The sequence below is a fragment of the Pristis pectinata genome, chromosome 19 (assembly GCF_009764475.1).
Source record: "Pristis pectinata isolate sPriPec2 chromosome 19, sPriPec2.1.pri, whole genome shotgun sequence".
NCBI lineage: Eukaryota > Metazoa > Chordata > Chondrichthyes > Rhinopristiformes > Pristidae > Pristis > Pristis pectinata.
Genome location: NC_067423.1, coordinates 18805818 through 18827478, shown reverse-complemented (window position 1 = coordinate 18827478; position 21661 = coordinate 18805818). Strand labels below are relative to the sequence as shown.

The 21661-nt window shown below is 45.7% G+C and overlaps 1 protein-coding gene across 4 annotated transcripts in view; it reads left to right on the top strand.

The window, feature by feature from the left end:
• The window catches only part of flncb (filamin C, gamma b (actin binding protein 280)), a 55165-nt gene that overhangs the window by 12777 nt on the left and 20727 nt on the right, over positions 1-21661 (top strand). For all 4 annotated transcript variants that reach the window (XM_052033398.1, XM_052033396.1, XM_052033397.1 and 1 more), the window contains exons 3-26: positions 1487-1584; positions 1817-1964; positions 2314-2432; positions 2675-2752; positions 3481-3643; positions 4287-4487; positions 8778-8915; positions 9761-9887; positions 10221-10357; positions 10619-10812; positions 11822-11935; positions 12201-12344; positions 12810-12933; positions 13277-13437; positions 14291-14381; positions 14981-15150; positions 15420-15537; positions 15645-15907; positions 16454-17051; positions 17462-17635; positions 18367-18529; positions 19074-19234; positions 20018-20185; positions 20494-20617. In XM_052033398.1, the coding sequence (XP_051889358.1) occupies positions 1487-1584; positions 1817-1964; positions 2314-2432; positions 2675-2752; positions 3481-3643; positions 4287-4487; positions 8778-8915; positions 9761-9887; positions 10221-10357; positions 10619-10812; positions 11822-11935; positions 12201-12344; positions 12810-12933; positions 13277-13437; positions 14291-14381; positions 14981-15150; positions 15420-15537; positions 15645-15907; positions 16454-17051; positions 17462-17635; positions 18367-18529; positions 19074-19234; positions 20018-20185; positions 20494-20617 (3976 nt within the window). The remainder of the gene's footprint in view (positions 1-1486; positions 1585-1816; positions 1965-2313; positions 2433-2674; positions 2753-3480; positions 3644-4286; positions 4488-8777; positions 8916-9760; positions 9888-10220; positions 10358-10618; positions 10813-11821; positions 11936-12200; positions 12345-12809; positions 12934-13276; positions 13438-14290; positions 14382-14980; positions 15151-15419; positions 15538-15644; positions 15908-16453; positions 17052-17461; positions 17636-18366; positions 18530-19073; positions 19235-20017; positions 20186-20493; positions 20618-21661) is intronic.

The window sequence follows — 21661 nt, the reverse complement described above, 5'->3', positions numbered from 1 at the left end:
ATGGAATGTTTGTTCTGACTGGAGGGGTGGTTGTATGACTTGCTCGAGGTGATTGTAGAAACTGACTGAAAATCAAGGTGATTGTATCAGTAAGGTCATAGGATTATCAGATGTGTAGCTGCACAGAGGGGTGTAGAGAAATTGAATGTTAATGTTGGAATTGGGGGCAGGGTGGTCAAGTGGTGGGAGTTTTGAAAGGTGTTTGTGTTAGGAGGGACATGGGTGCCCTTCAGCACAAACTGCTGAAAGATCTTGTACAATGACAAGAAACCATACAGTACATTGGCCTATATTGCTAGAGGATTTGAGTATTAGGGTAGTGATGTCTTGTTGCAATTTTGCCGGAACCTAGTGTGGCTGTTTGTAATAGTGTGTTCTGGTCTGGTTTCACTTTGAGGATGGGTATACTTGTGGTAGAAGGAGTGTGGTGATGGTTCACGGGATGGATTCCTGGGATGGTGGATTTGTCAAATGAGGGGAAATTGAGCAGATTGGGCTTTTGGCTCTCTTTGGAAGAATAGGTGATCTCATCGAAATGCAAAAATTCGTACAGGACTTGACAGTGGATGTGGCAATGATGTTTTCTCCCAGCTGGGTTGTCCATAACCAGGGGTCACAGTCTCAAAATAAATAGTCAGCCATACAGGATAGATGAGATTTCTTCACCTCATTAGTGAATCATTGGAATTCTTAACCCTGGGGGCCTGTGGAGGTTCCGTAGCTAAGTATGTTCAAGAAGGGTCAATAGATCTTTAGATATTAAAGGAATCAAGACATCTGGGAAGTGACATTGAGGCAAAAGGTCAAGCATGGTCTTGAATGACAGAACAGGCACGGGGTTAAATGGGCTACTCCCACTTCTACTTCTTGTATTATTGAAGGACCACTTTATGCACAGCAGTGCCTTGATTCACTTGCCATGTCTTCCCCGCCACACTTTTTCCAGAATGGATCAGTTGGTGAATGTGACCCTTGCAAATAGCAGTACTGTATGTGATGATGGAGGACTGGGGTGTACCAAGAGCTTATGAAGCAAAGGGATAGGATTTGAAAATGCTGAATTGGCAATGTTGGAAATGTTTAACAGAGCTATATACAATTAAAGATAAACAGAACCAGATGTGAGCTGGGTTGGCACAGTCCCAGCTCCTGCTCCATTATTAGTCATGAACAGGAGCAATGATGCTGATTGAATGTGCACTCTGTAGTTGGGGTGATTGTTGATCAATGAACATACATGGGATCAACTTCAGTGCGAGCTCTGTGTTAACTGTAGTTTTCTAGTTTCTGGTCCAAAGTTATTGTGCATTAAATGTGCAGGATCCTTTTTATTTTTTTGGTGTGTTTGAGCAATTGTAAAGCTAGCCAGAACTAAGCTGAGAGTGTCCCTTTCATAGTTTTTGGTGGGTGGGTTTTCTCAGCTGCCTGATGCAGGGATTCCATGCTTCATTGCTCATTGTTTGAAGGGTGTTTGTTGTGCCCACAGGTCTGTGCCCTGACTGGCAGGATTGGGACCCAAATCAACCTGTGGGTAATGCCCGGGAGGCCATGCAACAGGCTGATGATTGGCTGGGGGTTCCTCAGGTGAGTGTCTATGTTCTCGTATCTCTGTACTTGTGCCAATACCACAGAATCTGTAGAGCAAATTCAATGGAATCTCTTGTCTCCTATGCTTTGTGCTTGCTCTTTGAATCCAGACCTTGCTTGTGCTCACTTGGATCTTCAAATTTATCCTCTCCCTTGCTCATCCATGTGTGCCTCTCACATTTAAGCCCTTCCCAGCTCTCACCCCTGATCTTCTTTGCCCTCTCTGCAGGTAATTGCCCCTGAGGAGATTGTGGACCCCAATGTAGATGAACACTCAGTGATGACCTATCTCTCCCAATTTCCAAAGGCAAAGCTCAAACCTGGTGCTCCACTCAGGACAAAACTCAACCCCAAGAAAGCTCGAGCTTATGGGCCAGGTATGGACATCTTTTTCCATGTGGTTCCTTCTCGCCCCTCCATGTGGTACCACCAACCTTGGCCCACTGACTATCCAGTATCTTTCTCAATTGTTTCCTGGGATAAGGGGTGCTCTCTTTTTCTGGGTATGCCCTTTTTGACCTGGAATAAGGGATAGTTTTCTGTCAGTTGAGTGTGCCATTTTGGCTAGATTAAGGAACAACAAAAAATGAATCTGGGCAAACCCTCTGGCCTGGGGGGAATAGTGTGTCAGCTTGACCATGCCCTTAAATCTGGCGTGAGGGATGGTTATGTTCTTTGGCCTGGTAGGAATGTTATTGTGAAAACGCCTCTTGCATTTGATCCTAGGTATTGAGCCACAGGGTAACGTAGTCCTAAAGCCGGCAGAGTTCACAGTGGAGACGATCAATGCTGGTCTTGGAGAGGTCCTGGTCTTTGTGGAGGATCCTGAAGGCCACACTGAGGAGGTAATGAGTGTGGGAATGGGTTGTGCTTTTTGGTTATTGTTTGCAGCATATCGATGTTGTTGAAGACCATCATTTAATGCTCACCTGTATTTGTTCCAGAGAGTGTGCTGTAACTGTATTAAGGTTATAAATATATACTGTATCTTGTGTAAGCTGAAGAGTCTGGTGCCTGTCTTGGTCTGTGGGCTGGTGTGGAAGTGACCAGTGCAGTGCAGAATGACTATTTTGTTTTCTTTGTACAGGCACGAGTGACTGCAAACAATGACAAGAACCGCACATACTCTGTTTCCTATGTACCCAAAGTTGCTGGACTTCATAAGGTAACTCTTTGACCATTCAAAATAGTTCACGTCATCCAGGATGAGCTGTCTTCATCCTCATCTATCCCATTGTCATGCCCTGTCCTTGTTGTGCACTGGCTGTAAATTGCTCCACTCATATGTTTGGTCATGCTTTGACTCATAGGCCTGGAAGTCCTGCTGGGTTTCCCCATCAGTAGGGTTTGGGAGCTACATACCAGAAACTGTTGCGTGAAGCAAACCTACTGATGTCCGCCTTGCTCTTGGTACATCAGGGAACTGTTCTGCTACTCGGATGGTTGATCTGCACCTCAACTCTGCTCCCTGTCCTTGGGTTCTAATCTCAGATGGGAAAAGATCAATCTTGACCTTGAAAGATCCATTTCAACCCCAGTGTCCAAACATTTTTAAAAGGGGTGAGAATGTTTCTATACTTCACCCACCTGTTGTGCTAGGAAGTGGCTTCTGATGTCCCATCTGAACAGGCTAGCCCTGGTTTCTGTGCCTTGTTCTGGGGGGGAAAAAAAACTAGAGGAAACAGTGTGCATGTTGAATTATTGTTTGCAAACTCACTCACATCATCTCTTAATCTTCTAAATTTAGTGCAACCACTCTTAAGTCAGATTGAAACCTTTGATCCCTGTACTCCATGGGAAATTTGGAGATTTGGGAGGAGATTGGGGTTGTTGCTGTGGTATACAATAATCAATCTTCTTGCATTAATACTGCTGCCTTGTGCTTGCTTCCAGGTAACAGTTTTATTTGCTGGGCAGCAAATTGACAAAAGCCCTTTCAAAGTCCAGATTGGCATGGCTCTGGGTGATGCCAACAAGGTGACTGCTCAAGGCCCTGGTCTGGAGCTGAATGGGAACGTGGCCAACAAGCCAACATACTTTGACATTTACACTGCAGGTGAGTAGCAAGGTGAAGTGAGGTTCCCCACTGGAACACATGGTGAGGTGGGAGGGAAGTTCTCCACACTTACATCCATTTGCCTTTTGAATGTGTCTCTGAAAATGTTTCAATGCTGTGTGCTCCTTGCACCCCAAAACTCCCCATGACTTTTTTTTCCCTCTAGTCCACTTGCCCATTATTTTGGGTTGATAAGCTTGGTTTACTGACCAACTTGCCTGAGGAGTTCCTTTCTACTTTCTCAAACAAAGCCTCTTGAATGACTCTTTAGCTCTCCCTGTAACCAGTTTTCCTTGGTGTAGTAAAAATCCAGCTTCTCTAATCTCTCCACATACTGAAGTCCCTTGTCCTCCTGGTAAACCACCTCTGCATCCTGATATCCTTGTTCTCCAACTGAGGACTAATCTGCAGAGATTTGTAAAGTTTCACTAGGCCATCTATCTTCTTGTATTTGGTATCCTATTTGCAAAACTAAGTTTGGGACTAGGGAGGGATTGTGTTGAATAACCAGGTGTCTTGGAACCGGGCCCCCTGATTCCATCACTTTTTAATGTTGACTTGAAGCATGAGTTTTGACCACTCTGCTGCCGGCATGTGCACAGTTACTCTCTGTATACTGACAACAACCCCTTATCCCCCTCAGGTGCTGGGTCAGGGGATGTTGGAGTCGTCATTGTTGATCCCCAGGGCCGGCGGGATACAGTGGAGGTGATTCTGGAGGACAAAGGAGACAATGTTCTCCGCTGCACTTACAAACCTCTGCTCGAAGGTCCTCACACTATCCATGTGACTTTTGCTGGAGCTCCAATACCCAAGAGTCCCTTCACTGTCAACATCTCAGAAGGTAAGGTCCACATGCACTGCACATGGGCTCTTCTGTGCAAGAAGCCTTTGTCCTTCACCCATTGCTTAATCTTTTTTCCCTCCAAGAGGGAAGCAAGCAAAGGGTGATGGGGGAAACAGACCAGTAGGGAGGTTAAGAGATTGGGGGTGTATGGAAGAGAGCATGCACGTGGAGAGGGGGAAGGAGTGTGAATGTGGGGAAACGAGGTGGGCAAGAAATGTGGAAGTTTAGGGGGTGAAGGTGATGTTCAGAAGTAAGGGGGGGGATTGAGTGTTTGAGGGAGTTTGTGGGTCATGGGCATGATGGAGATAAAATGCGTGGTTTGTGAAGGTAGAAAGCAGGAGCATAGGTGGGCTCAGTGACGGAGGAGAAGGGAGCAAGCAACGAATTGAAGGCTGACACTTTGCAAGTTGTGACATGGGATCCCATTGCTGTGTTAATGTCACAAACACAGTTAATTGTGAATTGATTATTTCTCTTTGGGGGGGGGGGTGGGGAATGCAATAATCTTTTGAATGGAGCTTGTGGGTCCCTGCAGTAAAGCTCCCACAAGCTGTCTGAGTATGCATATGTGTAAAAGATTCTTCATTTTTGAAGCCCCCTTTACGACCCTGGGGTGATCTAAAATGTTTTACAACCAGTGAAGTTCCTGTTTTAATACAGGAGTCACAGTAAACAATTGTGCACAGCACAATCTCAGTGATGTGTTTAATGTTTTTTTTGCATATGATGCTGATGCAGTAAGAATATCAACCAGAACAGAGGAGAACTCTGGTCTTCAAACAGTGCTGTGGAACATTTTGCACTCTCAGGAGTGGGTTCTAGCATGGAACCTGAAGTTACTATTTGACCAGGAATAGGCAGGGTTGCTCTCCTGAGCAATGACTCTTGAGCTTAATTCTGACTTAATTGAAATTTTTTCATTGCTGATCTGATCCCATGCTATCAGTTTTTGTTTCAATTCTGGGTTATGGTTAGAATGTAATTGCATGATTCTTTAGCACTGTTATCAAAACAAATGATTAAGATATAGTATTCTGGGGAGGAATCTCAGAGTCAAGTTTATTATCACTGACGTCATGAAATTTGTTTTATGGCAGCAGTACAGTGCAAGGCATAACAATTACTGTGTTACAAAAACAAATGGTGCAAAAGAGGATAATGAGGTAGTGTTCATGGACTGTTCAGAAATCTGATGGTGGAAGGGAAGAAGCTGTTCCTGAAACATTGAGTGTGGGTCTTCAGACTCCTGTACTTCCTCCCTGATGGTAGTAACGTGAAGAGGGCATGTCCCAAATGGTGAGGGTCCTTAATGATGGATGCTGCCTTTTTGAGGCACTGCGTCTTGAAGATGCTTTGAATCTTGCTTTGCTATCGATACAAATTCAGTTTGCAAAGTATTGAACTTTCTAAGTTAGGCAAGCCATGTGAATATTGATTGATGGCTACTGATATGGGTGGGGAAGTTTGTTCATGGTGCCTGGCTGGAGACTTAGCTAAACATATGAAGATGCTGCCAGCTTCCATGTCAATAGGCTAGCTTTATTTCTAGACATTTACCTATTAAGGCCTTGGGGAACATTAGAATGAGGGGGCATATGTTTTTTATTCTCCAAGAGGTGACCAGTTAACTTGGATAAATGAAGCCTGCCAAGGACAGCCAACTAATTAGTGGTGAACAGATGCATCTCATTGGGAACCTGTTATCAATTTACTCATGCATGTTGAGTAAAATAAGAGCTTTTGTTTTGTGGGATAATTGTCTTTCTTGTGGGCTTCGGAAAGATAAAATCCAACAGCATGGTCAGAGTAGTGGATCTTGCTTTCTTGGAGTCACGTTGTTTAACTAAACACTAGGTGATGAGGGTGCTCCTTTGGTTGTAGAGGACACCAGCTTAACTTTAAGGGGAAATTGCTGGTGCTGAAGCTTGGAAAATGCCTAATGCACAGTTGTTGAATTGGTGACATTGGGCCCATGTGGAAGGCTGGTTAGTACAGAAAATCAAGATGAAGCAGGACTGTGCTCTCCCTGAGGGTAAGGCTGATTAGAACGGGACAATAACGAAGATACAAGATTGTTTGGACCATGGCCAGTTAGAGTTGGGTCTGTTCTGGCAGTAATTTGGAGGCTGAGGCTATGAAAGTGATTTGGAAGCTGGGGCTGTGAAGGTGGTGCAGAGATTGGGTGGCATTGGGCACTGCAGCATCTTCAGTCCACTCTGGTAAGAATGGGCATAGTTTGCAGGTTGGAGAGCTTGGATCTCTGTTTCTCCCAAACCCACTTTTCAACTAAACTATAGGAAACAGCACAGATCTCTGCCACTCACACCATGTTACATCTCTTTCGTCTTCTCTTCTTCATGATTTGTGCCCGGACTGACCTCAGGATCCCCCCCTCCGGCCCAGGCTGCTGCACCAGCTCCAATTATGATCGTTCCTCAGTCCATCCGCACCCCGCCGGCAGACAAGGCAAAGAAAGCACCGCCCCCTCCTCCCAAACCCAAACGACCACGTTAGTATTGGCCTGAACTGAGTGGCTGCCTGTGCTTGTGTCTGTACGAAGAGATACTGGTCATGCTTGTGTCTGACAGGTGCTGGTCTAAGGGAATGTGAGCTGTGCTTCTGACAATATCTGTGAACATTGTGCCTCTGTCTGTACAAGGGGTTGCTGGCCGTGCCTTCTCTGTGCATGGGAGTACTGGCTAATGGGCCAGTCCCACTCCTGGGATGGTCATTGGCTCCATGAGTCAGTGTAAGTCTTATGTGGGCTGGAGGGTGGTTAGTGGCTTCTCATTCCTGGTCTTTACTAACTTGGTCATTAGCTATGATGCTGTTGTTCTGGGGTGGGCAAGTTGGCTGCCATGTTTTGCTGGAATGGCTCTGTGCTCCTGCAGTTCTTGAGTGGAATGGTTTGTGGATCACTGGATAATTCTGTGCATTCCTTTCCAGAATTGCTTCTCCCACAGTATGGAATTTTTTTGGTTAATAGAGATGGAATGAGGTCATGTGATTAAAATCTTGATCAATTTAGTCATAGTTGTCCAGCATGGAAATAAGCCCATTTAGCCTAACTGGTCTATTTGACTAAGATGCCCCATCCAAGCTCGTCCCATTTGCCAATGTTTGGCCCACAACCTTCCACATCTTTTGTAGCCATATACCTATCCAACTGTCTTAAAAGTTGTAATGTACCTGCCACAGCCACTTCTTCTGGCAGTTCATACCACCCTTCATGTGTATAATTAAAAAAAAAATGTCCCTCAAGTTCCCATTAAATCTTTTCCTCCCTCACCTTAAACCTGTGTGCTCTGGTTCTTGATTTTCCCCAACCCTTGGGGGAGGGGGGGGGGAGGGAGAGGAACTGGGTGCATTCATACACCTCAGATTGCCTGTGTTTCCTATGCTCCAAGGAATAAAGTCCTAGCCTGTCCAACTTCTCACTATAACTCAGTTCCTCAAGTTCCTGGCAACACCATTGTAAATCTTTTCTGCATTCTTTCCAGTTTAATAACATCTTTTCTATAGTAGGGTGACCAAAGTTGAACACAATACTCCAAGTGCAGCCTCACCAGTGTCTTGTACAACTGCACCACAAACCTCCCAACTCATACTCAGCGCCCTGACTGATGAAGGTCATTGTGCCAAAAGTTGCATTCACCACCCTGTCTACCTGTGACTCCACTTTCAGGGAACCATGTACGAGGTCCCTCTGTTCTACAACACTCCCAAAGGCCCTGCTGTTCACTGTGAAAGTCTGACCTTGATTTCACTTTCCAAAGTGCACCACCTTGCATTTCTCTGAATAAAACTCTATTTGCCATTCCTTGGCTCACTTACTCAGCTGATCGAGATCTTCCTGTAACTTTTGATAGCTGCCTTCATTGTCCACTAAACCAGCTATTTTAGTGTCATCTGCATTTTGGCCACTATATATGGCTTTCCTTTCCAGGACAGGAAGGTGGTTTGTCATCTGTATGTGGAGAGGTTGCCCCCTCCCTCTATCCTGGGTCAGTGATTAGGAGCAGGAACCCCTGCTGATTTCTTGTATCTCTATTCCATTGTTCTGGGCAATAAGTGGGTCCAGAAAGCCACTCTATCAGAGTAGAGCCTGTAGTCTGAGGTACATTCTTGCAGCAGAAGCGGCTGGTTTATTCGCTTGCTGAACTGGCAGGTTCTCTGATTCCTCTTGTAACAGGAATCCTGTAGGTGTGGTAACAGTGATGTGGCTGTGGTTGGGCTTTCTGTGGATCTGATGTTGACATTAACCTGAATCACATGTGTTTCTGCCAGCGTGCAATCCCAATGCATGTCGAGCCTCTGGGAGAGGTCTGCAGCCCAAAGGAGTGCGAGTTAAGGAGGTGACCGACTTCAAAGTCTTCACGAAAGGAGCTGGCACTGGGGAGCTGAAGGTTGTCATCAAAGGACCTAGTAAGTTGGCTGGTAGGGATTGTGTGTCCCAGCTTGGCTGGGGACATGGTGGGGGGCGAAGGGAGGGGGTGCTGTAAATGTTGATCCTGGGTTAAGTGGTGGAGTACATGTTTGCTGTTGTCTGTGGGTCAGTTCCAGCCTACGGTGACTCATTCTCCTTCCTGTTCTGCTCACTGTGCGTCTATCCATGGATGGTATGCTGAGTCAACACACAAAGTGCTGGAGGATCTCGGCGGGTCTGGCAGCATCTATGGAGAGAAAGAAACAGTCGATGTTTTGGGTCAAGACCCTTCATCAGGAGTCTAGTCTCAACCCAAAACGTCAACTGCTTATTTCTCTCCATAGACGCTGTCAGACTTGCTGAGTTCCTCCAGCACTCTTTCTGTGGATTGCTCCAGATTCCAGCATCTGTGTCTTGTGTGCTGAGTCACTGTCTTTGTGAATGATTAATCTGATATCTTTTTTCCATCACACCAGGGATAGGGTTGGCAGTTATTGTCCTATCCCAACATGTGCTCTCACTGATGTCCTCTGGTTTCTGCACTTTGGCTGGTGGATTATGGTGGCCAGAGTTTTGCTCAGCCCTAGTCCTCTCAACAAAGTTGTGGTGGAAGTCTTTGGCTAGCGGTGATCTTGATGCAATGCTGCTGCTGTTGTTGCTGCACCTCTCAATCTGATCCTCATTGCCAGTGAGCAGAAGCTCTGGATTCACTGACTAACCAGCAATTGGTTAGTCAGTGAATCCAGCAACCAGCACCTGAGGAGATGCAGCCATTGAAACAACCAATAAAGGACAAGAGCAATCGGCAAACATCACTTACTGGCCTCCATTTATTTTCTTCCAGAGGGCACAGAAGAACCTGTGAAAGTTCGGGATGTTGGCGATGGTGTCTATGAATGTGAATATCATCCGATGATTGGAGGCAAATACGTGGTGACCATCACCTGGGGTGGTTATGCTATTCCAAGAAGGTGAGTCGCATTTAGGAAAACACTTCTGGTTCATTCAATTTAGACACAGAATTAATTTGTTGTTGTTGCAGTTTGGGTTAACTCCAATAGAAGGGTGTCTCTCTTCCCCTGGTTCCAGTTCGACTTGTCTATCTTCCTCTAGGATCTTAAATCAATCTTCCAGTTTCGAAGTATTCAATAACAACAACAAATGTTGGGCAGAACACTCAAATTACCTTTTTTTTTTTCCCCCCAGTATAATACCATGGAACCTTTTTGTGCCAATGTTAATTGAAAGTACAGCACAAGATGGTGTTGGGAGTGTGTATACTGACCTGTGTGTTGCTCCCTCAGCCCCTTCGAAGTGCAAGTTGGACCTGAAGCTGGTGTCCAGAAGGTGCGAGCCTGGGGACCGGGACTAGAGACTGGTGTTGTGGGAAAGTCGGCGGATTTTGTAGTGGAGGCGATTGGGACTGAAGTTGGGACACTAGGTAAGTGCTGTCACTTCCTGTGATAGTGGTGAGGCTTCCATTTGGGACCAACACTAGTCTGGACCCTAGCTCCAGACCCAATATATTCATTGCATCTTCTCTCTGCTCAATCTACAATTAATTGAGTGCAATAATAAGGCTCTGACAAAATATCAGGGTGAACTTTTTCTGTGTCTAACCTGTCTTGGTGTACCTGCTCTGGGAATGTCTGATGGCATTTGGCCTCCACTCTGAGAACCACACTGTAATTTTCTTTTCCAGGTTTCTCCATTGAAGGTCCCTCACAGGCGAAGATTGAGTGTGATGATAAAGGAGATGGATCATGCGATGTACGATACTGGCCCACTGAGCCTGGTGATTATGCTGTGCATGTGATTTGTGATGATGAAGATATTAAAGATAGTCCTTTCATGGCACACATCCTGCCTGCAAACAATGAAAGCTTCCCAGAGAAGGTGAGTGTAGAGTGCAGGGCACAAGTAGAGCAAGTGTGTGGCATGGAGCCAGGGCATCAACAGGGGTCATTGTGATTGCTGTTTTTGAGGCTTTTAAATTTAGTGCAGGGAGCACATTTTGAAATCTGTAAATGATACAAAAGTGATATCAAAAAATGAGTGAAATATTTTGGGATGATGGAGAGGTGTATGGTGAATGCAATGGAACTGTGCACTTGGAAGTTTTGCTGCCTCCCTGATCAAACCACATCCTGAGCATTGTAGTCCAGGGCTCTGAATTTTAGTATCAACCTATTAGCTTTGGAAGAGTGCACACATTGCAAGAATATGACCAAAGGTTAAGTTCTGAGAAGAGATTGCATTAATACAGCTTGTATTCTCTAGAGTGGAGAAGATTGGATTTGGTAAGATGTTTTTGATTTTTTTTTAACCTGCTGAATAGAGAAATATCTGCGAATAGAGGTGCGTAGGATGAAGAGCAGAATCTTTAAAACCCTAGGCTACTTGTTCTTCTGCCAATACTACTTTACAATGCATCTACCCAAGATGATCAACAAGACCTGGTTTTACAAAGTTAGCAGAAAGTTGTAGTGTATGTGTCCTTGGTGCTGCCATCCAGGGCACCATTACCTGTAGCTCCTCAGTCAGGAATTGTTGGGCTGGATTAAGTGCTTGGGTTTCCACAAGATGAAAGTTAAAGTGATGTTTTCTTTCGTTTCATCAGAGGCCTGTTTGGAAATGGTCAGTGTATGAGAATAGCGCACAGCTCAGTAAACCCATGGTTGCAAAAAAAAAACTACTGGAGGAATTCGGTGGAAGCAAAGGGATGGTTGACATCTCAGATCAAGGACATGCACCACGTCCCAATGCAGGGTCTAGACCTGAATCGTCGACCATCCCTTTGCCTGCACAGATGCTGCTTGACCTGCTGAGTTTCTGCAGCAGCTATATGTTTGGCAGATTGTTGTGGGTGAGGTAATGTAATTATTGTTTCAATCTTGCGTTTCAGGTGAAGGCTTTTGGCCCAGGTCTGGAACCAACAGGCTGCATCGTAAACAAACCAGCTGAGTTTACCATTGATGCTCGAGCTGCTGGCAAGGGTGAACTCAAGATCTATGCACAGGTAATGCTTTGTGGTCTTGGTCAATACCAGTGAGGGTTGGGGGAGGTGGGCAGAGATGTGGGTGGCAACCTTAACTGGATTAGACTTGCTGATTTTTTTTTAAAAAAATCTAAAAATTCAGAAGTGGGGTGGGGAGAGCATGTTGGCATGTTAGAGTAGGGGTGGGAATATTCCATTTAGTCAGATTTGAGGGTCTGTTTTTGAGAGAGCGAGGATCCTCTGCTACAGCTTGCCATGCTTACTATTTGTTTCTCTGCCTCTCTAGGATGCGGAAGGTGTTCCCATTGACATCCAGATCAAAGATAATAGGGACAACACATTCTTTTGTGTGTATGTGCCACAGAAGCCCATCAAACACACAATCATCATCAGCTGGGGCTCTGTCAACGTCCCGAACAGTCCCTTCCGAGTAAGTGGGAAGTGGGAGGGAGTGTGGGCATAGGTAGTAGTATGAATGGGCCTATTGCACCCTGTGGGGGGGGGGGGAGAACTAGAAACCTGGTGACTCTCCCTGACAGAATGGGAGATGCAGGTAGTCGGTGAAATCAGTGGGATTGGGCCAGTGTAATGGAAACTGATGGGAGAGGGTAGTGATGATGGGGGTGGGTCAGTGTGATGGGGATGGTTGTGAAGGGGAATGTGGTGAATCAGGAAGTAGGAGGAGAGGGAGTTCGGGTAATGGGTGGGGTAAAGAGACAGCAATGAACCTGGTATTGCACATTGAGGTTTACCTGGGTTATACAATTGACTTTTTCTCAGAACCGACCTGGTTAAACATTTTATTACTAGTCCTGTACTACTGCTGCTGGTCTGCAGTTCACTGGAATATACCCTGAATTGGCTGTGTGGTAACTTGCATTTTGCATGTTCCTAGGTATCTGTGGGAGAAGGCTGTCACCCACAGAAGGTGAAGGTGTATGGACCAGGTGTGGAGAAAACGGGACTCAAGGCCAATGAACCCACTTACTTCACAGTGGACTGCAGTGAGGCTGGACAAGGTGAGTCTCTGGGAAATGCTCTACCCAGTTCCTGCCTTTTGTGTTTTAAGAGGAGAGGGATACAACCAGCTGCAAACTAGTCGGCCAAATGCTGGTTGTAGGGAAACCAGAGTCGATAATCTGGATAAAGTTAATTGACACTTGGAGAAGGGGTGGGCTGACAACTAACTACTCGCGTAGATTTGTTGAAGGCAAATCATGAGGGTTGATGTTGTTTGGACAAAGATATTTAACAAAATGCTGCAGATGGGCAGCTCAGCCCTTGGTATTGTAAACTGTAGGCATGACTGTCTCAGTGCTGGGTTATCCTGTGTAGGTCTCATACTGCCCTCTTCTCTGACAGGTGATGTAAGCATTGGCATTAAGTGTGCACCAGGGGTTGTGGGACCAGCTGAGGCCGACATCGATTTCGACATAATTAAGAATGACAACGATACTTTCACAGTGAAGTACACACCCCCTGGTGCTGGGCGCTACACCATCATGGTGCTGTTCGCTGACCAGGTACAAGATGCTGCTCAGACCTTGTTACAGTTTTGCTCAGCTGGAGTCTCTTGTTTGCCTTCTGCTGAAGAGGGTTGGTGATTGTATTGTGAAGCGTGTTCCTCCTAGGAAGGGAAAGGATGTTCTTCAGTCTTCACAGTCCATTTAAAGCTGCAATTCCTGATCTGTGCTTTGCATGACACTGAGGGTAAATGGGGAGAAATTACAGCTGGAGAGAGTCTCTGTGAGAGGATAGTCGGGTGGCAGGGGGAGGGTGTGTGACTGAGGATGGTGTGCAAGGCAGATGATGAAACATGGCACAATGTGGGCTGCATTCCAGCAATTGGGGGAAAAGGGGAGATGTTTCCTCTTAGGAGAATCTAGAACTAGGTGGTCATTGCTTAAAAATAAGGGGGCTGTACCTTTTTTAAGATGGAACTGAGGCAAGTTATTGTATTTGAGGGTTGTGAATCTTTGGAATTCTCCTCCAATGGGCAAATGGAGTGTCTGAATATTTCTGAGAAGTGGCAATGGGGTGAAACATTGCAGTGGGTAGGAGGATTTAAGGGTGCAATCAGATTGGCCATCTCAATGAATGGTAGAGGTGGATAATGGGCACAAGTAGTCTACTGCTCTTGGAATGTTCCTGTGAGGGGCATGGGTTGGTGGGTGGCTGTGCCTGGTTAGTTCATTGTAAAGTCTTGTCTGAGAATCAGTCCTGTGCAGTGCAGTTGGGCAGTATGCCTTAAGTAGAACAATGCAGTGTCCTGGCCTCCTTTTGTTAAATTCTCCTTGACTCTCTCTGGCTGATGAATTTTTTCCTTTCCCATTTCCTCCCTCTTATCTAATCATTTCCGGTACAATTTATTTGCAGGAAATTCCCATCAGCCCATTCTGCATTAAAGTGGAGCCATCACATGATGCTGGAAAGGTCAAGGCTGAAGGTCCTGGACTGAGCCGGACTGGTGAGGAAAAGCTGACAGATGTGGTCATGCTGTAGGTCACCAACCCTCCAGGACAGCACTGAACTGTCCAGGTTGAATAATGATTCCCTAGAGATGGGAACAAGTAATGAAAAGAAATCCTCTGGGTCTTCAAAATTCAGTGCTTTCTTTTTTTTTCCCTGCTGGTTGTAAACTTTAAGATGGGTGAAAGACTGCTTGACTGTTGATCGAGTGGTTGGAGGTGGGAGATCCTGATGCAGCCTCTGGGAATACTTTCAAACAAACTTGGCAATGCTGTTTTCTCTTCTGGTGGATGTTGGTTACTGAGGGCTGTCAATGATAACAAATTGGGTTCTTGTACCCATGACCATTGGATCAGTAGCAGTGTAGGTTCAAAGTGGTGAGAGGTCTTCAAGTCCACTCTAAATCTGACCATCTTGCGTAGACTGGGCCCAGTGCTTAAGCCTGGGAAGCATACTGACCTTCACTTTGGGTTGTAGTGTAGGTGGGAATAGGGCTAGTGTGGTGGATGTGGGTATAGAGGTGATGTGTTACATGCAGATGTGGGGCAGTCCTGGATCCGTGCTCTATTCTCAGCAGACCACATGTGTTGTTTACAGGTGTCGAGGTTGGGAAACCCACTCACTTCACTGTTTACACCAAAGGGGCCGGCAAAGCCACACTGGATGTGCAGTTCACTGGAGCAGCAAAGGGAGAGGCTGTTCGTGATTTTGAGATCATCGATAACCATGACTACTCCTACACTGTGAAATACACCGCTGTGCAGCAGGTGGGGAAGCAATGGGTGAATGTTAGGGGATGGGTTTTGGGTTTGCACCCAGGAGGATGGTGTTTGAATGCAGTGGGTATTTGTACCCTGTGGAGTTGGGGTTAGGGGAGGGTGTTTGTGCACTGTCGGGCAGGGTTGTGTGTTTATCTGAGTGCCTGGATTTGAGTTAAACTTGGTGGGGCAGTGCTTGGATTTTGGGGCATTGTGTGCACTGATCAGAAGTTCACTGATGTACTTTTAACAATCCATGTGCTGTCATTTGATTGCAGGGTAACATGATGGTGACTGTGACCTATGGTGGCGACCAGGTTCCGAAGAGTCCGTTCACAGTTAATGTGGCTCCACCTCTTGACCTGAATAAGGTCAAAGTTCATGGATTGAATAATAGTAAGAGCATTGACCCTTTGTAAATACCTTGGTTGTTATGCCTGGAAACTGTCTTGCATCAGTTGGGCTACTTTGCTAAAGACGCCCTGATGTTTTTGTTGTTGCAGAGGTTGACGTGGGGAAGGATCAGGAGTTCAGTGTCAATACTCGAGGTGCAGGGGGACAGGGGAAGGTTGACGTGAAGATCACGTCTCCATCCCGCCGTCCCATCCCGTGCAAGGTGGAAACGGGATCTACCAGTGATGTTTACTCTGTCAAGTACATGCCGCCTGAGGAGGGTCCGTATAAAGTGGACATCGGTTACGATGGACATCCAGTTCCTGGAAGCCCCTTCACTGTGGAGGGAGTCATGCCTCCTGACCCCACCAAGGTGAGTACAGATTATGCTATCTCCCTTTCTCACAGTGGCTCACCGCATCGCCATAGCCCTCTGTTTAACACTGGGCCAAGAGATGGATAACTCGTGTAGTCATGGAACGAAGGATGTTGTCTGCCCCCGCCCCACCAACCTCCAGATTATCAGTTTGATTGACACTAGTTTTCTGTTCATTGTGACACTCAATGATGTTCATTGTGAATTGCTCTTTCTATACAGACACACCCACTCTTCTTTCCCTCCCCAGAGAGCAGATCCTGTCCAATATTCATCCTCTGTCAACATAACAAAAACAGAGATCATTATCATATTCCTCTCTGTGGGAACTTGCAGTGCAATACATTTTGTTTCTTTTTTGTTATGAGCCCTATCTACACAGCTGAAATTACTTGACTGGCTGTGACACATCTTGGAGTGTCCTGACCTTGGGCAGTATTTTAATACAACTTTTGGCTCCAATTGCAGTTTGCCATTTGCTGTGAAGCACACGATTATGTGACTTTGTAGGAAATAAATGAGGAATTTTTGGTTGCATTTCAGGTTCGTGCCTATGGGCCAGGTCTCAAAGGTGGTGTGGTTGGAAAAGCAGCTCCCTTTGCCATTGACACCAAAGGTGCTGGCACTGGTGGTCTCGGGTTGACTGTGGAAGGTCCTTGTGAAGCTAAAATTGAGTGCCAGGATAATGGTGATGGCTCCTGCTCTGTCTCATACCTCCCAACAGAGCCAGGTGAATATACAGTCAACATCCTATTTGCTGAGGCCCATATCCCAGGGTCCCCCTTCAAGGCAGACATCAAACCAGTCTTCGACCCGAGCAAGGTCACAGCCAGTGGACCGGGGCTAGAGCGTGGCAAGGTTGGCGAGGCAGGAACTTTCACTGTGGATTGCTCCAAGGCTGGGGAGGCTGACCTGACTATTGAGATCATCTCTGAGACTGGCGTGAAGGCAGAGGTTCACATTCAGAACAATAGCGATGGGACCTATACCATCACCTACATCCCACCGTTCCATGGCATGTACACCATCACCATCAAGTATGGCGGGCACGCAGTACCCAAGTTCCCAGCTCGCGTCAGGGTCGATCCAGCTATTGACACGGCAGGAGTGAAGGTGTTCGGACCAGGAGTAGAGCCTCGTGGTAAGGGAACCATCTGTATAGGCACCCACTGCTTTGCTCTTTTGCTACTACAGGAAAAGTTCACTTTCAGAGAACTGGATCTCTGAGACAATGTGATGGAACAACCAGGCAATTAAATAGCTTGTAGCATTGCTTTTAGTGCAGGTGGGGAGCTTGTGGATCTGTGGGTGGGGAGGTGGTATCTCTGTGGGGAGCTGGTGGGGAAAATGGCAGGTCTTTTTGGTGGGGAGCTGACCTCTGTCGGGATCTGATTTCAAACAAAATATCAAGGAACTTGTACATGTGTGGGAAGTACTGGGGTTGATTGTGGGTGGTGGGGACTTGTTATGCAGATGTTCAGAGCAATGGGATCACTGCAGTGGTGAGGCAAAGAGAAAAAAATCTGATCCCATTTCAATTTTCATTTTTAGGAGTGCTCCGGGAGGTCACCACTGAATTTACTGTGGACTGCCGATCTGTTAACAAAACTGGTGGGAACCATGTCAAGATTCGTATAGTTAATCCTTCTGGGGCCATGACTGACAGTTACATCAAGGACAATGGTGATGGAACCTACCATGTGGAGTACACAGCCTATGAAGATGGTGAGTAATACATGCCACCTCCATTTCGGGTTTTTAATTTTTTTTTATTTCCTTACAACAGTCCTGTTGTTTCCTGGTGATTTTTGGTGCTCATTTCCTGGTGAAGTAATCCCAACTGCTTCTGATCAACACTAGCCTTCTGCAAACCTGTTTGTCTCTGGGGATGTGGGGCAATTGTAGTCAGAGTTAATGGACTTGCTGGAAAAAAAAAGTATCCAGTCTCTGTCATCCAGGACAAATTCCATTCTGGGCACTGTTCCCCATTTCCTAAGTTTGCTTCTTCAGACTTTAGTTGCTAATGTGAGGATGTTGCCCTTCCCTTCCTCCTTGGGTTGCAAGTTCTCCTGTTCTCTTCCAAGTGAAGATGAAGGATATCTCCTTTTGAAAGCAAAGGCCTTCAGAAATAGTGAGGAGATGATTTTCCCCAGATGTGATCGCAGCTTGCCACAAATCATCCTTCCACAAGTTTGCTTACATTTCTCCCCCGACCCTTGATGGGCTCTTGGCTACTATTGGAATGGTTTTAGTTGCTGGAGCTTCCCCGTACGATGTGTTCCTTTGGGATGTGAGGCAAGGGGCCCCTCTGTGGTGGATTTTAAAGGGTAAAGTCCAGGGTGTATCAAGGAAAAAGATCTCTGTAGGCAGTTTTGAGATGGGGTGCATTTTGCTTCAGCCGGCATTGCTGATCTGTGCTTTTATAGTTTACCTTTATATGTTGCTGACTCTTTCAGGAATGCATATGATTGAAGTGCTCTATGATGATATCCCAATCCCCAAGAGTCCATTCAGAGTTGGAGTCACTGAGGGCTGTGACCCCAGCCGTGTCCGGGCATATGGGCCAGGCCTGGAAGGAGGTCTAGTCAACAAACCCAACCGGTTCACAGTGGAAACCAGGTAAGCTGTGACCGTAAATGGTGGGTAAAGATTAGGTATACACTGGGTCACTTGTTTGATCTCTTCCACAGTCCATGTGGACTCTAATCTAACCATAGATCAAAAACTTTCCTTCTGGTGGTTCCTTTCAAAGAAATGAAAGAAACCTTAGCATTATTGGCCTATGCTTGCACCTCGCCCATCTATCCAGCTCTGACTTTCATTGACCATACTAGGATCTTGTGTCGTCTGTCTGTACCAATCCCAATAAGCATTAACCCTCTTTTATATGTCTCCCATCTGAGGGATAACTCTGAATGTCCCTTTTTGCTGACCTACTGCTGCCCTCTTGCCTCAGATCATTTCTTTGGCTCTGCTGGGAAACCCCTGATCCTATGGTTTGGGTGGGTGAGGTGGTTTTGCTGGGGGGAGTTGGAAATGCCATTGATTGGTTAACTGATTTTAGACATGACTTCTTGCCTGTATCCTGAGCTATGCTAATCTTTACCTTGATTTGGCTAAACGCATTATCCTTTATCTCTCTTTTCTCCCTCTTTCCCCTCAGGGGTGCAGGCACTGGAGGCCTGGGACTGGCTATTGAGGGCCCCTCTGAGGCAAAAATGTCCTGCAAGGACAACAAGGATGGCAGCTGCAGTGTTGAGTATATCCCCTTTACTCCTGGAGACTACGATGTCAACATAACATTTGGGGGGCACCCCATTCCAGGTGAGCTCAGCCCAGCTACCCACTGAGGGCTACCTTGTCCTAGTGATACAGAACCAGTTCAGTGTCTGATGCATTGGGAGCAGAGTCCCAGGGCACTGAGGGACGGGGCTGTGCTTTGGTTTTCTCACACTGCCTTTCTGGCTTGCTCCCTTTGCTTCTCTGCAACAAAATCATTAAGGCTTGTTAAAAATGTATAAGAGTGTTGATTGGCCATGTGGCCCTTCCAACCTATTCCTCTTTCCTCCTTTATTCCCAAATGCTAGATTCCTTTGTGTCCAAAGATTCATCAAGCTCTGTCACAGATCTGCTATGAATCTGTATCTGCAGCCTTCTGGAGTAAAAAATTCCAAAGCTTTGCTATTCTTTTGGGGAGGTTATGGGGGTGGGGGGAGGTGGAATCCTTATCCCTGTTCAAAATGGCTATGACGTGTGGAGTCCATGCCTCTAACTGGCTCTCCAACCAGGGAGAAGGGTGTCTCATCACTTACCTGGTTGATCTTCTGTGTTTTTGAGATCATCTTCATTCTTCTAAATTATGGAGAATATGGGTCTATCCAACCTGTCTTGAATCATCTGGGTGTACTTTTTGTTTCATCTGAAAGTACAGAAACATAAACTGTACACTGTGGTTTGCAGTTTAATTGAAGCTGTTGTTGATAATAAAGCAATATCCAGGAGTTGTACATCTGCCCTCCAAAGAGCCATGTGTCCATCAGCCTGAGTGCAGCGTGTAAGTTGCTGGAAAAATCGGGATGTGGTGTGATACCTGTTTTGTGTTGATAGGAAGTCCCTTCCGTGTGCCAGTGAAGGAGTTGGTTGATCCAAGCAAAGTGAAGTGCACGGGCCCTGGATTGGGCACTGGAGTACGGGCACACATACCCCAGACGTTTACAGTTGATTGCAGCAAAGCTGGGTTAGCACCACTCGAAGTGCTGGTCTTCAGGCCTACAGGTAAATCTTGGACTTTGCTGCTGGCATGTGCTTGTTTGAGGTTAGCTGTAAAACCTAAAGCCTAGGCTGGTATTTTGAGGGAGGAGGGTGGGAGTCATTCTGTGGGAGGGGTTTGGGTGGATGTGGGGCAAGCTCTGAGTGGATACCTGCTCAGAGGTTATTGTATCTGGAAGGAAGTGTTTGCTAGGAAGACAGCATTGCTCAGTGTTTGAGTGGGGGATTGGTGGAAAGAGCACTGGTTCTGAGAGATTGGAGGAAGTAGAATTGGTTGCCGTTGGGTGAACTTTGACCCAATTTGTACTGTCTAGGTGTATCGGAGCCAACGAAAGTTATTGATAATGGAGATGGAACGCATACTGTTCATTATACCCCAACCACGGACGGTCCCTTCACTGTTTCCGTTAAGTATGCAGACCAGGAGGTTCCACGCAGGTGAGCGTCAGCTATTGCATCTGTCTCTGACTCTCCATATTTACCGGAGAATCTGGAAAAGTTTGAGACGTTCAAAATTTTAAAGAGTTTTGAAAGAACAGACAATGCAGATTTAAGATAATTAATGAAAAGCCAGAGGAAATGTGAGATTTTTATGCAGCAAGTTGTGATCAGGACTGCTCTGAAGCAGATTCAATGATGTCTCCCGAAAGGGAACTGGATAAATATTTAAAGGAGAAGAATGTGTAGGGAAGGAGCAAGTAAGTGGAACTAATTTTGAAGCTGTGCCACTGCTAGCGATGGCTCAACTGACCAGATATCATCCATTTGCACTGACTCACTGTGGCTCTAAGCACTTGAGACTTGTCTGCATTATACTTGATATGTCATAGCTCTGACCATTCCACCAGTAGTCCGTGGCTATTTCTTAATAGTTGAGATTTCTTAATTAGTGTTATCCACAAACTTTGAAACAATTAATGGAATGATATATATTTAGACCAAAGAAATAGGCCACTGAACCCAACTGGCTCGTGCTCCACACAAGCCATAATCCATCCTTTTCCATCCAACCGTAGTGACATGTCCTCTTTATTTTTTTTTCAACCACTTATACAGTATATACTCTGCTTGTACCAGGTTCCACACTAAATGTTGTCTAGGAAAGAAATTCCTCCTGACCTTTGGATTTATTAGTGTTTTGTATTTCAGGCCCTGTGTTCAGCTTCCATTGCCAGGAGAAGCCTTTTTTTTCCTGTCTAACATTAAAGTCCTTTTCATAAATATTAAGACCTGTATGGTAGAAATTTCTCTTCCATGAACTAAATGTTTGATTTAGTAGTGAATGCATATTGAACTATACTTCTGAAATTTGGTTCTAATTGACTTTGTTTGCACAAAGTTTAATAAGAAGATTAATTTATACTCCATGACCTTAATCTAGTTTGTTTTTTTTGAATCCCAGCCCTTCAATCTTTCCTGCAAGATATGATCTTGCAGTTCTTGTTTTAATAACATTTTTTTATTATTGTTTGCTCTTTCTCA